We start from the raw sequence: 15,281 nt of genomic DNA, 5'->3' as shown, positions 1-15,281 counted from the left end.
CTGCTCACTCTGGAGACGTACGATCTTGACGTGACGTGACGTGCGTGCTCTCCTTCACGTCCGCGTTCTCAACCCAGCCCCGCTGGGTTACAACGGAGACCAATTTTCAACCCAAACTTGGGTTAAAACATCCCAAAATCCTATCCAACGGCCTCAACCCAGCATTTGGGTTGAAAAAACAACCCAGCATTTTTTAGAGTGTATTGGTCTCAACTTCAAAGTCTTTTAATCATTTTTAGTTATCATTTTTGCTTTTCCCCCCTAACTAAGATATAGTAAATAAGATTTTTTTTTTGTTGTTGTTGTTTGGTAAAAATTGAAACTAATTTATTATATGGATAATAATTCATAATCTAAACTTTAGAAATAATAGTAATTAGTATTTTTTTGTAATTTTATATTTATATATTTTAGTAATTAGTTATAAAATTAACAGATAATTAAAATTTATTTGGTAACACTTTACAATACATTTAAAATATGCTCTCTTCTACTTGGCCCCACCCACCAGGTGGAAGCACGCCCCCTGGCATCACAGCTCCCACGGTGACCAGCATTCCATCTCCAATTAGTGTCAACGGTTTCACAGGTCTGCCTCCTCCTCAGGCCAACGGCCAGGCCCCAGCGGAGGCCATGTTTACCAATGGAATCCATCCGTACCCAGGTATACTACATGCTCTCATCCACAGATACACAGCAGAAATATGACAGATTTGAACCTTAAATTATTATTAAACTTAATGGTTACACTTTGCAACAATAGTATATAGGAATAATAATAAAATTTTGACGATAATGTCAGTGAATTACAGTATTTCTTAGAGCATAATCAAATTTTATGATTGTACATAAAGTAGTCTTGTGCACTGTTTACTTATGTGTTTAGGAATATAAGTGTTCTTCGTTTTGATGAGTCTGCAGTCTTTTAGTAACACAAAAGCATGTCATTAAATATGTCTCTGGAAGTTTCTAATTTAACTGCGTTTGGAAATGGCCAGTGATCGGCTGTTGGCTGTCACAGTGCGAGTCTGTGTGTGTGTTGTGGATTGGTATTCATGTCAGGTGCCAAAAACAAAAAGCAAGAAAAAAAAAGCAAATACCTGTCTCCTGGCTATATCCCAGTTTTACAGGAAGTGGTGTTTAGGGAAGACTCGGAGAAGGGCGGCCTGGGCATGGCACAGAGAAGTTGTTTTGGGGTTCAGGGAAGCTGCTTCCTGTCGTCTCTATCAGAAGGTATAGAACTCCCTTAGACGTTAGTGTCGTGCAGTGTTGTTTTACTGTGTGTGTGTGTGTGATATATATCGTTGACAGAGGGAGTGAGAGACATGTGAGTAGTTCCTTCATGTTTGTTTGGTGTCGTCAGCTTTGTAGAGTGATGTTGTTGTTGTTGTTGTAGTGTGGCTGTAGTTTTATGTGCATGCATTATATTTGGAAGACGCTTTCATTTTAAGTGACCCATTCAAGGGCACGGTGGTGATGCTTATGCCTTCCAGAGTTCAATCCTACAAGCTTTTGGATAGCAGCCCACAGCTTTGTCCATTAAGCTACACAACAACCAACAGTGAACTGTGTTCCCTTTAAAGGGGCAATACACCAAAAAATGGTCATTGTATCTTCATTTACTCACCCTGACCCAATGTTATTCATGCTGTTTCATACAGAAAAATAATAGAGGGACATAGAAGCATTGAACTTTAAGAACAGGTAAAAGTCTGTTTTGTGGCTCTTTAATGTGTCGTGACAGATCACTGTAGCACCTAAATAAACATGAATGAATATCAGAAGGTATCTTGTTTCAACCGTGGAAAGACATCAATGTCCACCATTTTTCAAGTTTAAGTCCACCAGCGTTAATCTACTCTCCTGTCAGGTTTGTTTATCAGATCTTCTGTCAATCAACTTCCTGCTGAAGGGTCAATGAATGAAAAAGAATTTTGATTATATGTATTATATTTATTGATGTTTAAATATGTTCTAAAAAGCTAAATTAGATGTCTTTCCAAATGGAGGAAACATTTTAATGTAATTAATAAGGAAAATATAAGACTTCAAATACAATAAAAGTCTTGATTACATTAAAATATTAAAATAATTAAGGTATGGTTTTCCACTAAATGTAATTTGTTGATTTATATTATTATTATATACTATTTATATTCACTAATAATACAATACATATAATAAACAGCAATATATACCAACACACACACATACCACACACACACACACACAAACACACATATATATTTATATAATTATTTATTTATTTTTTGCCTGTATGTCCTGCAAAATTATTGGACCAAAAACTATAATTGAACTGTTGTCCCTTTAAAGGGATAATTCACCAAAAAATTACATTTTTACCATCATTTACCTCATGACAATACACAAAATAATATAATAACGTATATTATGCATTAGAGATTCTATCATTTGAATTACAAAACAATCTGTATAACAAAACAAACATTGCAACAATATTACAGAAATATTAATATTAAAGTTCTCTGAGACCTTTTTCATCTGCAAAATGATGGTGCTAATTGCGTTTATATAAAACAAGAGCACACAAGTCCTCGGTGTGATATGAGAGATGTGAAGGTTGCGTTGCTTTCAGTTACCCAGGTGAGCAGTCTGATATTTTGCATTGACATAAATGAGAACAAATATTAGGAAATATCTGACGCCTGAATGCTGTGATTGACCAAACAGAAACAAGTATTCCAGAGTGCCAGTGTAATTTAGGCCATCTTCATCATCTTTTATGTTCATACAGATTTGGAACGACATGAGAGTGAGTAAATGATGACAGGATGTTCATTTTCGGCTGAATTCTCCCTGCTTTTAAGTGTAATATTACTCACAAGTCCATCAAATGAGCCCCAAGCACACAATACTGAGCGGGGATGCTTCAGTGTTTACCGCGTTAGTGTTTTAGCAGCGTTAAGTTATCAGGCTGCGAGTATGTGTATCAGTGTTTAGAACAGTAGCGTTGCCGGCCGGGCCTGAGTTGCCTTTATTACTGTGAAAGCTCTCAGCTGATTGATGTGCAGTGTAGAGCTATAGATCTATATTGTTCTCTGTACACTCTCTGGCTGTCTTTCCAACACTTGGCCAGCGGGGAAACTTGGCAGGGCCCCGTGCGAACGCCTCGGCTTAATTGTTTGGGGTTGAACGGTGAGGGGGAGGGAAGTGAGGTAAGATCATTCTCGGTGCACAGCTCTCCCCGAACACACTCAGGTGCACTCACTGACCCCGACTGTGTCTGTAACGCTCTCATCTCTTTCCTTTGGCAGCTCAGAGTCCCACCGCAGCAGACCCCCTACAGCAGGCCTACGCTGGAGTCCAACAGTATGCAGGTCTGTCACTCAATGGAGGCGTTTGTGATTTTCCTGCTTCCCAGTTAATGAAATGTACATGCGCTGTGTATGTGTGCTGGAATTAGAAGTGTGAAGCGTGTGTGTGTTATCTGACACATGGGCGTGTGTGTGTGTGGTGTGTGTGTGTCTCAGCAGCCTTCCCCGCTGCATATGGACAGATCAGCCAGGCCTTTCCTCAGCCGCCTCCCATCATCCCTCAGCAGCAGAGAGAAGGTGAGTCTGTCAGATATGTCACCTGTAAGAGTGAAGGATTCAACGTGGTCTCTCTCTGTGACATTTTCTGTAATTGTCTTTTCATTGACATCCTATTAAAGTGAGATTTTATACATCGATTGTGCAGTATGCAAGTTACGCTTCCGTTCAAAAGTTAATGGCCAGTAAGATTCTGAAAGGATGCATTAAATTAATCAAAAGTGACAGTATAGACATTTATAATGTTATAAAAGATTTCTGTCTTCAAAGTAAAAAAAAAAAGAGTTTTCATAAAAAATATTCTGCAGGAACTATATTCATTGATAGTAATAACATTGATGATAATAATAAATGTTTCTTAAGCAGCAAATCAACCTATCAGAATTATTTCTGAAATGATTTCAACACAGGAATAAATTACATTTATTTAAAATATTTAAAAATAGAAAACTTATTCTAAACTGTAATAATATTTCACAAAATTACTGTATCTTCCTTGATTTCCCTAGACAATACGTTGGGTTTGATACCAAGTAAAAAATAATGAAATCCTATCAGTAAAGAGTTAAATGAGATAAATGATTGTCTCTGGTGAATGATGGCCTGTCAGAGATCAACAGACATTAGGAAAGCTACAAAAAATGATCCTTTAAGTTAGATTCAGTGTTCTTGATAGACTTTGTAAAACATTAAACAAAAGATTGTGGTTCCGTCTCCCTCCAGTGGCTGCTATTATAAACTATACAGAAATATTACCAATAAACCATCATACAGAGTCACAATCTACAAACAGGAAGAGACTGCTATGCAGATGACAGGAGCCCATGTGCATGATTTGTCTATGGTTCTCGTGATCTATTATGCATTATAGAATTGTATAATGTTTATGTTAATTAAAGTTATTAGAAATCGAGGTACACAAGTTCTTTTTGAATCAATGGACAAAATCAGCTTAACTTTATTCACCATATATTTGTCGATTGTTGTTGATTCTAAAACAAGGAATTATGCATAGAAAAATACATAAATAAAAAATTAGTGCTGTCAAATGATTAATCACATCCAAAATAAGTTTTTGTTTATATATGTGTGTACTGTGTATATTACGTATATATAAGCACACAAACATACATGTACACGGTGTATGAGAAGATACCCCCTGACAATTTAAAGCGCTTTGAGTGCTTAGAAAAGCGCTATATAAATGTAAGGAATTATGTATGTATTTTATAAATATTTACATGTGTGTGTTTGTGTGTTTGTGTGTATATATATATATATATATATATATATATATATATATATTTGTTCAAATATAATTTATATTATGTATAAATATTTTATCTATAAACAAGGGACATAGAAGCTATTTTTCTTTAATATATACATACATGTGTATTTATATATACATAATAAATATACACAGTGCACACGCATATATTATGTAAACAAAAACTTTTTTTTTGGATGCGATTAATAAAACCGCACTAATAAAATATAATAATGTACTGCATACTTTATACAAAATAAATACAACACCAATGATGTTTTATTAGTATTGCTAGTTTTTCAATCGTCTATCTTTGCCCAGCCAGTATATGCTGCAGTCATTCCCTTTGGATTGTGGTCTGTTGTGTATGATGGGTCTTATATTTGTCCCAGGAAATTAAAAACAACCTTTGTAATCAGAGTAAGTGCCGTGATTCAATGAAAAAGCTCAAGGTGAGCTAATAATTTCGATCAAGCAGTTTGTCCTTTCTCCATAAAAGAATTGTAAATGAGTTTCGTCCTATACACTGCTTTTCTGTCACTTTACACAGTTTGAAGGAAGAGCTAATCTAAAACAACTCTTTTCAGGAGTGCCTGAAGAACCTGGAGTATTTGTCTGTACGGTTATTTCATCTATTCAACTTAAGGAGAGAAGTGCTATTTCAGATGCCAGGGCAACTGCTCAATAAAGAGAAACTGTTTCTATAGCTTCTACTTTGGCAAGCCCAGTCTAATTCCACCATTTGTCTCTTTGTTTTAACCTCCATCTCTCTTTATTCCTCTCATTTCCACCTATTCTCTCTGTGCTACCTGTCTCTCTAATCCCCTGTATCCCACAATCCTCCTTGTCTTTCTCTCTCTTTCTCTGTCTCCAGGGCCAGAGGGCTGTAACCTGTTTATTTATCACCTCCCTCAGGAGTTTGGGGACGGCGAGCTGATGCAGATGTTCCTGCCTTTCGGTAATGTCATCTCCTCCAAAGTGTTTGTGGATCGGGCGACAAACCAAAGTAAATGCTTTGGTGGGTAAAAATGATAAGACACCTGTGAAGATTATTCTCATTCCTACTCACACTATTAACATTTTTACCTCATTTCTCTACCACAGCGAAGCTTTCGATTGAAGCCGGGTGCGCACTGTGTGGTTTTTGCTCCAATTTAGGGATGGTATAGGGCTAAATAAGTTTTAGATTGCTTAGTATGACATGTTCACCAATGAGCGCTAAATTACTTTTGCGATGCATGGTAGCTTCTAAAAGTTTTGAGGGAAACTATGACGAACCACTTAAATAAATATCTTATGATGATATATTAGTATTGTAATCAGACTATCAAAATCACCACAAGTTCACGCTTTTCAAGTCCGTTTATGCAGTTTGGTGTTTTTCGTTTTAGATTTATGTTATTCGGTTTTGTGTGAAAATTGCAATGTCAGAACAAACCTTTGACACAGTCAAAGTCGTAGATAATATGTATAGTTTACACCTTAAATGTCGTTTCATTGTACTGTCTGAGAAGCACCAATCATAGAGGACGGAAAAATAAAAATCACACAGTGTTCATCTGGCTTAAGACAGGAAAAAAGAATGAATGTAAAATTAAAGGAAAAAATGAAGAGGATGTAGAGTGGCATCTTTATGTCCTTAATCAGCGTGGGACATGAGGCTGTAGGGGGAAACTGCAGAAGCGTGTTAGCATGTCCCGCTCATAACTAATGTGAACCTCTATATTTTAATTAGCACTATCTGCAGCTTCACTGGCTCCTTGACTTATCAGAGCCATCCCATGCATGAACAAACACAACGCTATTCGATTTTCAACTTAATGTAAGCACAGTTAGCAGGAGGTAATGATTTGAAATGCTGAGCCAGCTGAAATATTCACAATACCTCATAACTGAGAGAAATGAGAAAGTAGATGAGAAAATGAGAGCAAATAATTTGTTGAAATGATCATGTGTTTACTGGCAGAATTTTGCTGTAATTGCTAAGACAATAACACATTGAAGATTTACACCATTTACACTTTGCTTACCAGAAGAAAAAAACTACAAATATATAAATCATAAACAAAAAAAAAAATATTTTTTTGTTGTTGTTATTCAAGCTACCTTTTTAATGGCTATACTACAAATTATAAACATAAAATATTTCTTAGACCCCATAAAACTGAAATGACAGTTTTATGGCTTTAAGTCCATCTAAATGCTAGCACACTGTGAAAAGTTTTCTATGAACCAAAAATATTATCAATTCATCTTTCACACACTGTAAAATAAAATCAGTAACATTTACAGTAAAATACCGGCAGCTGTGGTTGCCAAAACTTTTTTCAGCATTTTAGGTTGTACAGACTTAACTTAAATTCACAGTAAAACACACACACACACACGTATTTCATTAGCTGATATGTTTTTATACCAACCTATTTAAGTACTAATATCTGTTTTGTACCATTGAAATACACTGACAGCCACCAAAGTGGTGAGAAAGACAAATGACGAATCAAAGTATTTTTCAATATATTTCACACCAGATGGACATTTTGAAAAATAGCTTATAACTAGAAAAACTATTTCCAAAGATTTTGACAAAAAGATAAATAAGACCAACTAAGCTATATTCACTCACTCAAAGTGTAGTTTCAGTATTTGTACTTCCCAATGTGGCTGCTCACATAGCAGAAATACAAATTTTCATTTAAATTTTATGAGACATTACATCATAACTCTTGCTAATGCTATGAGCGACTATGCTAGGTCTCTTACTAATGCTATAGCGACTGGATATTGTGTTTTACTGTAGATTTTGCTTGTTCTCTGTGCTTCTGATTATTGTGTATATTATGTATGCTTTTGTACTGTATTGATGGACTTTGTGCATATATGTTGAATGTTAAACATGTAGTAGAATATGTGTCACGATCACTTAAGTAAACTTGTTTGATATCCTTTCCTCCTTCATTTCACGCTCACCTCATTCTTTGTCATAAAATCATTTCTGGCCTAATTTCTCCCCTTCCCTCAATCCTATCTAATGTCCATCTGTCCATTGCATTACCTTATCATCCATCTGGTGCTAACCTGTCGTCCTCTCTCTGTCTCCATCTTTTTCCCTTCGTTCTCCAGGCTTTGTGAGCTTTGATAACCCGGGTAGCGCTCAGGCTGCCATCCAGTCCATGAACGGCTTTCAGATCGGCATGAAGAGACTCAAAGTGCAGCTGAAGAGGCCAAAGGACGCCAACCGCCCATATTAGCCCCGTCCCTCCCCCCAGCCACCCCTGACCCTGGGGATTAAGGCCGCCGCTGCGCACAGGGAAGGACAGGTTAGCCACATCACCTTGGAGCCAAAAGCCACGAGGATACACATAAACTATACAAGTGAACACATCAGTTCAGTCAAATTTGTGAACAGAGTCATTGAAAAGTATGCGTGATTCATTCACTGACACAATGATATTCGTTCCTACTCAGTGTAATTCAATAAATAAAAGTATTTTTTAATATATAGATTCACTCTATATATTTCTCTATGTATACAGTACACTCTTTGTATTTCATTTCATCTCAACATCTCCTCATCTAAATAAAGATGGAAAATTTACCCTGCTGATGCCTTTAAAGTTTTAACTCAGCCAAGATTTTCTACGTACACAGTATGTCTGTTGCACATCTCAGCACTGACCTCATACAGTAAACCCTTTTCCAGATACACTGCAAAAATCATTTTGCTAATCAGTATTTTTGTTGTTTTATGATAAAATAGATAACATCATTAAAACAATAAGTAGAAGAAAAACTTCATAGAATGTCGAGACTAGATTTATTTTTACCATTTGTTTTTGTTTTTTGACATTCTAAATTTGTTTATATACATTTTTCTAACAAATAATAGCTTTTTATGCAAAGATGTGATGATTTATACAAAAACAACTTATTTATATAATTATGTAAATCATATTATAACAAATATAATAATTATTAATAAGAAAATAATTGTATAAATAAAATAAAAAACAATAACAAATATAAAAATGATTAACTTTTGTATAGTACCTCTTTATCCAAAATTGTTAACAAGATTTTTGGATTTTTAAAGTCACAATGAAACAGCACATCACCAGAGAAGTATAATGTTTTCAACAAAAGATCAGGTTGTGACAAATTGATTAAACATTACGGGTCTTTTTTTTTTTTTAAATTGAAACACATGCATGGATGATTTGTTGACAATAAGATAAACAACATGCATTAAGATTTGATGGGGTGAATTTTCATTTTGTGTCTTTAAATGCTTCCATCCTTTTCTGTTTCCTTCCTAGGTTTTGTAGAGCTGGAACACGTTGAGAACATGCCAAATGTATTTGAAAACACAACAGATCAAGATCATCGGGGCTGGGGATACAGTACAGCTGAAGAGGGACATGAGGAGGACGTAGCCTCATGATATACCACCACCACCAGGCTCATTGGACCTTTTTGGACTTCAGTGTTTAACTCAGGGGAGCCACGGGGTTACTGGAACATACCGTACTCCCTTCTTCGAACCCTCGAACCCTTTTTTTGAAGAACCACAGAAAACACTACTGAAGACCAACACAAAAAATATATATATTTAAAAAAAGAAAAAGAAAAACAATGAAAGTCCTCAAAAGGCTCGGAATCTATGAATTAGTAGTATGGGAAAAAAACACTTTTTACAACTAAGATAGACTTTTAGATGGGAATCATGTAATATTGAACACGTCTTTGGGAAAACTTTTTAAAGAACTGTTTTAGAAACCAACAAAATGGATAAAAAAAAACACTTGAAAGACAGAACTTTTTGGAAGGATTTGACAATTCAGGACAAGAACTTGCTTTGACTCGGGATGGCCAACCTTTTTTCTTGGAGTGCCTGTCTGTTTCCAGAGGCAATGGCTGCCACAAACTACAGCCTCCGTCCGCTGTGAGATTTACCTGTCATTCCTTAGTTGTGTAGGGACCAAATGACCAAACCTTTTTATCACAAATGAAACTGAAAAAGAAAAAAATACTTAAACCTGTAACATAATCAGACCACTGCATCTCTTGCTGTGCCAATCAGTTTAAGAGTTCTATTAACAAAAAAAGAAAGGAAAAAAAAGATATATGTATAAAAAGAACATATATGACTATATGCATAAATGCATACATATAGATTGCTGATATGCTTTTGAACTGGCAGAAATGTTTCCAATGGCCCTTTGAGGCCGTTCACTCCGCTAGTTTACAATTACTGCTCAAAATGAAGAATATTTATTTTTATTTTTATTCTAGTTTTTCTCTGTGGTGAGAGAAAGGGTGCATGGGAAGGGTTGTTCCATTATGCAGCCTTACCTTTTCTATCTTATGTCCTGACCTTGTAGCTCAGAGACCATCTTAAAGAAGTTTGAGATAAACAATCCAGTTTATATATAACGTACATACAATATGTATATGTATAGCAGATGTTCAAGCAATATGTATTCATATTTATGCACCTGTACAGCATATATATGGATACATATGATATTAATCCCAAAACCCATATATGTGTTTATATGCATATATTTTATATGTGTGTATATATAGAAACCGGCTATTCAATATGTAGAGCTGTAATTTTTTGTAGATTTAAGCTGGTGTTTGAAACCACTGCTTTGCTTTGGACTTCTACCACTGGAAAGAATCTCAAATCGGCAGCTGCAATCTGCAGGCATTCCTCTCGATCCGATACAACGTTATTTATCCGTCAACACACATGCGCGCGCGCTGATTCCGTTTGTGTATGTGTGCTACTTACAAATGCAAGAAGGCCTCTTCTCGTAAGAGAGTTTAATGAGAAACATGATCATTACGAAATAGTAGAGAATACGGACATATCTGCCTCCCGCCTTTGCAAACATTCGCAAACAAACAACGCTATTCAATAGAATCGAGCGCTGGCTTTCTAAACGAACGCCTAGACGTTTTTCGAACCGCGATCGCGCATGCGCCGTCAAATTGTCCGCAGTGCGTCCGTGCATCTGGCAGCACTGTAACAACACCGCTAGCAGCCATTCATTATAATGATGATGTCAAAACAACGATAACACTCTCCTTATTTACGAAATAAAATGAACTACTATAGCCACAGCTAACAGCAACGCCTTCAAATATCTGTTGACATGACAAACCTGTGCAGCTTGACACCGCCATTTACCGATTTACACCCACTCGACGTTCTGCTTACGGTTACAATGAAGTGGGCATTATGTACGTTTTGCACAGATGTCAGAACCCGCATCACATTGCGTGTTTACATGTGCTGCTTCAGCGTTCAGTCGGAGTCGAGGAGTTTTCCCGCGCGCGGGTTGAGGATGGAACGCGAGTTTTTGAAGTTCTTGTTAATGCAAATTGAGGACGTGAACGATTTTTGGTTATGCGTTGCAATTGACCTATGATACAAGATGGCACTATTGTAAATATATGATCATTTCAGAGCTGGTTAATTCGCTTTACCGAAGAGTAAAGCGTCTGTATAGAGGGTAAAAAGCAGTTCACCTCATTTCGAAGGCGAATCCAGTTCTGAGTCGACGAGTCTTCAGACGGGTTCCGAGAGTGTCGTATTTTGCCTTCTAGATCTTTCCGACACATGATCATTCAGGTATTCCAGGATCTTTTGCAAGGATATGCATTCCGTCTGTTGGATTTAAATGTCACCTGTCTTTATCTCCCTTTCGGTCTCACACCGTCTGTCTCGCGCTCATCATCTTCCGCCATGTTAACCGTTTCAGCTGCAACTGTTTACATAGCAATCTGGCAATGTAGAGATGACAAAACAGACAAAACATAACATAAATTTTATTATAAGTATATATAAGTATATACATGAACTACTGAATATACTGTAAATGTTTTTTCTCTTTTTTTGCTGTTCCTCTGTATATAGGTTTGCATATTTTATAGTCTTTTACTTCTATCTAGAAAGACTGGATGACTAGGAAAATTTAGAGGAAAAAAATGAACCACTGAATCAAAGCAGGTAAACTCTAGTCCTTAGAGATGCAGTATGGTTGTAAGCTATTGTGGAACATAAGAGCCCATAAGATTTCATCCGAACATTAATGTCACTTTCAGGTATGCTGCAAACATGCTTATTTGCCTATTTATGTATTATTATTATTATTATTTTTCAAATGTTATTTGTTAAATTTTTTTCATTTTAAAATAATAACATATAAGTACTTTTATCATTTTAAATGGTTTACATTTTTATGTTTGTAACTACACCGAATATGATTTTGTCATTTAAATGATTCTTTTTTAAATATATATTTTTTACATGTCTTTGTATTTTGAGACACAATGGAACAATGCAACTGGCAGAATCAGGGTAACCTTTTATGGAGAATGTAGAACTCATGAAGGACTGGTGTCAAAAGTTTTCATTGCACCTGTTAGAACTGTCTGCTGTTTTCTTCTGTTCTGCAATTCCATGGGTCTGTCAGAACTCCGATTTGCTTCACTGCTTTTTCAAACACTGAAAAAAAGGAAGAAAAACTGCACTAATCCATCAAACTCTCAGCAACTCTGGTTTTATAGCCGTTCTTCATTAGCACTGTCTTCAACTCATCAGAAAGTGTTTGAACTTACAAGAAACAATGCATTAAAATGAGGTTTAAAAAAAGAAAAGAAAAAAAAAAATCAGACATTTTGAGCACATTTGAGTGTGCTGGGTAGTATCTGTGGATTTATGCCAAGCCTATCACAATGAGATTGAGTTGTATTAGCAGTCGGAGTACTGCTGCAGCTCCTGCCCTGTTCTCAACTCCACCTTTCTCTGGTCCCTAGACTCTCTTTTGTAATTTTACTGAATGACGCGTTTCCGCTTAAGCCCAGTAATAAAGCACAGTGTAGAATAAAGCAGCATTATGCTTGTCCCATTTTCTGCTGTATTTCTATGCAAGCCTTTTTATGAGTTGTTTTTATCTCTTTCTCTCTTTTTATGGATTTGTGGCACGACTGATGTACTCTGAAACCACTTCAAAGGTGGAGGGTTTACACACACACACACACACACACACACACGGGCGCTTCTCTGAAACTTTCTTTACAACACTTCAGATCAAATTAGACCAATAGCCCTGGAGCGATGTTTGACTGAAAGTTTGAAGTATCAAAGCATATATGCTGTGTATATTGGAAAAACGGGGGAATAGGAAAGTGAGGCGAGGCTTTAAAAAAAAAAATAATAAAAAATTGTTAATATATGCAGAAAATTCAGTGACTCATGATTATTGTGAAAAACAGATGTATATCCAGAAAAATATCTTAATGACAAGTCACTCTTACGAGAATTTCTCATTTCCTCAAGATGGCAGTGGGATTACACGTTACAAATCACAGCAACTGTTCTTGAGAAGCTCTTTAAACGTATACGTTGCCAAGTTAGTTCCTTGGAAGGCCTGTGGACTTTAATGGAGCTGCTGCCCAACCATCTGTGACTGAATAAACAACACCATTTATTAATAAACACTTTATTAAGGCAAAAATAAACCATTTATTTATTATCTTAAAATTAAGACCATAGTTATTTCAAGACACTAAACACATTTAAAAGGCAGAATTAAGAGCACATTAATAATTAAAGATCATTTAAATTCAGTTATTCCAACAATCAACCTGAATTGCCTTTCTAACCAAAAAGATGTCTTCTAAGATCTTACTCTCCTCCAGGTCTTGCAAAGAGGACCGACTGGGGCCAAAAGGAGAGAGAAGGGTCTTCTTAGTGGATTGAGGGGCAACGTAACTCCTCTGTGATGACTGATTGATTCTGTACATTTCTGGGTTGGATGCAGGGCTTAAAATGTCCAATTGCTAATTCAAAGAGTCATTCAACCTAGCAATGAAAAGAAAAAACAGGACTAAGCAGAAATGTCATTTAGCTGTTTTATACACCAAAACAGAAATGGGATATAAAAAAGCATGACAATTTACATATCACTCAGAATGCTGTGCATCCTCAGATTCCCCTACATAAAAACAACATTGTTGCATCTGAATAGACAACAGAGTTCACAGGCTTTGAAACATGTGGCCTTAGGGTGCATATGAAGAGTCCTAGTTTGGAAGGAAAACTTAGTGCTGGGCAAGGAGATAAATAAATAAAAGAATAAATAAACAAAGATTAAGTTAATAAAGATTCAACCCCTCAGTCGAGGTGCTTAAATTATTCATCAAATACAGACGTGTGCATTTCAGATATGAAACATGAATTCTAAAAGCACGCTCCACTGATGCTGCTAACATAATTCACCGCTCATTCTAAACAGCATTGATTTGCATCCATGCAGCAGAGGGGATGAGTGAGTGGGTATTCATACAGAGATTCATACAAGACTGTGTGTGTGTGTGTGTGTGTGTGTGTGTGTGTGTGTGTGTGTCTCAGGGATCTCAGCTGCTATGAGAGGCAGAAAACGGTGTCATCCACTGAGTGCCTCTGACATATGAAAGCAGTATTTGCTTCACAGTCATGATAGTGGTGATTATCCAGAATGCTGAGACACATGCCATCAACTACTTCCTTCGTGTCTGACACTTTTCGGGTCTGAACTCATCAAAGCATCGGCTACACATCAAAATGTTTCCACAGAAAGGTAAATAGAAATTAAAGGCTGTCCATGTAAAACTTCCATACTTCTCAGGAAATACATTTTAGCTTTGTTCTAAAACCTAGCTGCCTTCTAAGACAACATTCTACCTGAGATTGATTTGGAACATTTAACATAGACAGCAACTCCTCTTTTTTTTTTTTTTTTACTGAACTTAGTGCAATGCATTTATTAATGAATTTATTAAGAACTATTAAGATATTAATGTTGCCTATACATTTTTGTCTAACCTTATGTTAAAAAGAATATCTATAATGCTTTAAAATGCTGTTTGGATAAGCATCACACTAGATTTTGGAACAGAGGTAGTAGATCAGTCACTCAATAACAGTATTCTTGCATTCAAATATGGTACATCAAGATGTGTCATGCCCAATTTTACATTTATGACATCATGTCATTGGTTTTTGGGTGTCTCATAACTGACCGTTACTGACATCAAACCAACACTGTTTCATCAACGAAAACTATGATGAAAAGATATTTGTTGATGACCTTTTTGTCCTTGACTAAGACGAGATGACACCAACATCATTAAACTGTGACTTTATCAACACATTATTGCTGACGAAAAAAGACGAGACTAAAATGTATTTAAAAAAAATAAATAAATAAATAAATCAGGAAACTAGGTAAGGGAAAATAAACCATGAGTTGATATTCTCTTTATTTGTGCCAATAGGTGAAAGTTCAATAATTCTGATGAAATTTCTTAAATTACAGCAATCATGAACATTAATTGAAACTGAAACTGAGCAAAATGATTGTAATGATCAATTTAACCATTATGCA

The 15,281-nt window shown here is 36.0% G+C and overlaps 1 protein-coding gene and 1 long non-coding RNA gene across 2 annotated transcripts in view; one reads left to right on the top strand and one right to left on the bottom strand.

Annotated features, from left to right (window-relative positions):
* LOC132130952 (CUGBP Elav-like family member 4) overlaps positions 1-12,744 on the top strand; it is a 91,595-nt gene extending 78,851 nt beyond the window's left edge. The window contains exons 8-14 of the mRNA XM_059542834.1: positions 512-664; positions 1,123-1,233; positions 3,297-3,359; positions 3,513-3,593; positions 5,717-5,860; positions 7,966-8,162; positions 9,159-12,744. Of these exons, the coding sequence (XP_059398817.1) occupies positions 512-664; positions 1,123-1,233; positions 3,297-3,359; positions 3,513-3,593; positions 5,717-5,860; positions 7,966-8,093 (680 nt within the window). The 3' untranslated portion in view covers positions 8,094-8,162; positions 9,159-12,744. The remainder of the gene's footprint in view (positions 1-511; positions 665-1,122; positions 1,234-3,296; positions 3,360-3,512; positions 3,594-5,716; positions 5,861-7,965; positions 8,163-9,158) is intronic.
* LOC132130955 (uncharacterized) lies at positions 2,722-8,006 on the bottom strand. The gene is made up of 2 exons (XR_009428820.1): positions 7,898-8,006; positions 2,722-3,615 (listed from the first exon to the last, which is right to left on the bottom strand). It is a non-coding gene; the product is annotated as an uncharacterized LOC132130955 (long non-coding RNA).
* Positions 12,745-15,281: the final 2,537 nt, after the last annotated feature.

The sequence above is a fragment of the Carassius carassius genome, chromosome 47, assembly GCF_963082965.1.
Source record: "Carassius carassius chromosome 47, fCarCar2.1, whole genome shotgun sequence".
Classification (NCBI taxonomy): domain Eukaryota; kingdom Metazoa; phylum Chordata; class Actinopteri; order Cypriniformes; family Cyprinidae; genus Carassius; species Carassius carassius.
The sequence above is the reverse complement of the archived record's forward strand: the minus strand, read 5'-3'. Positions and strand labels throughout refer to the sequence as shown.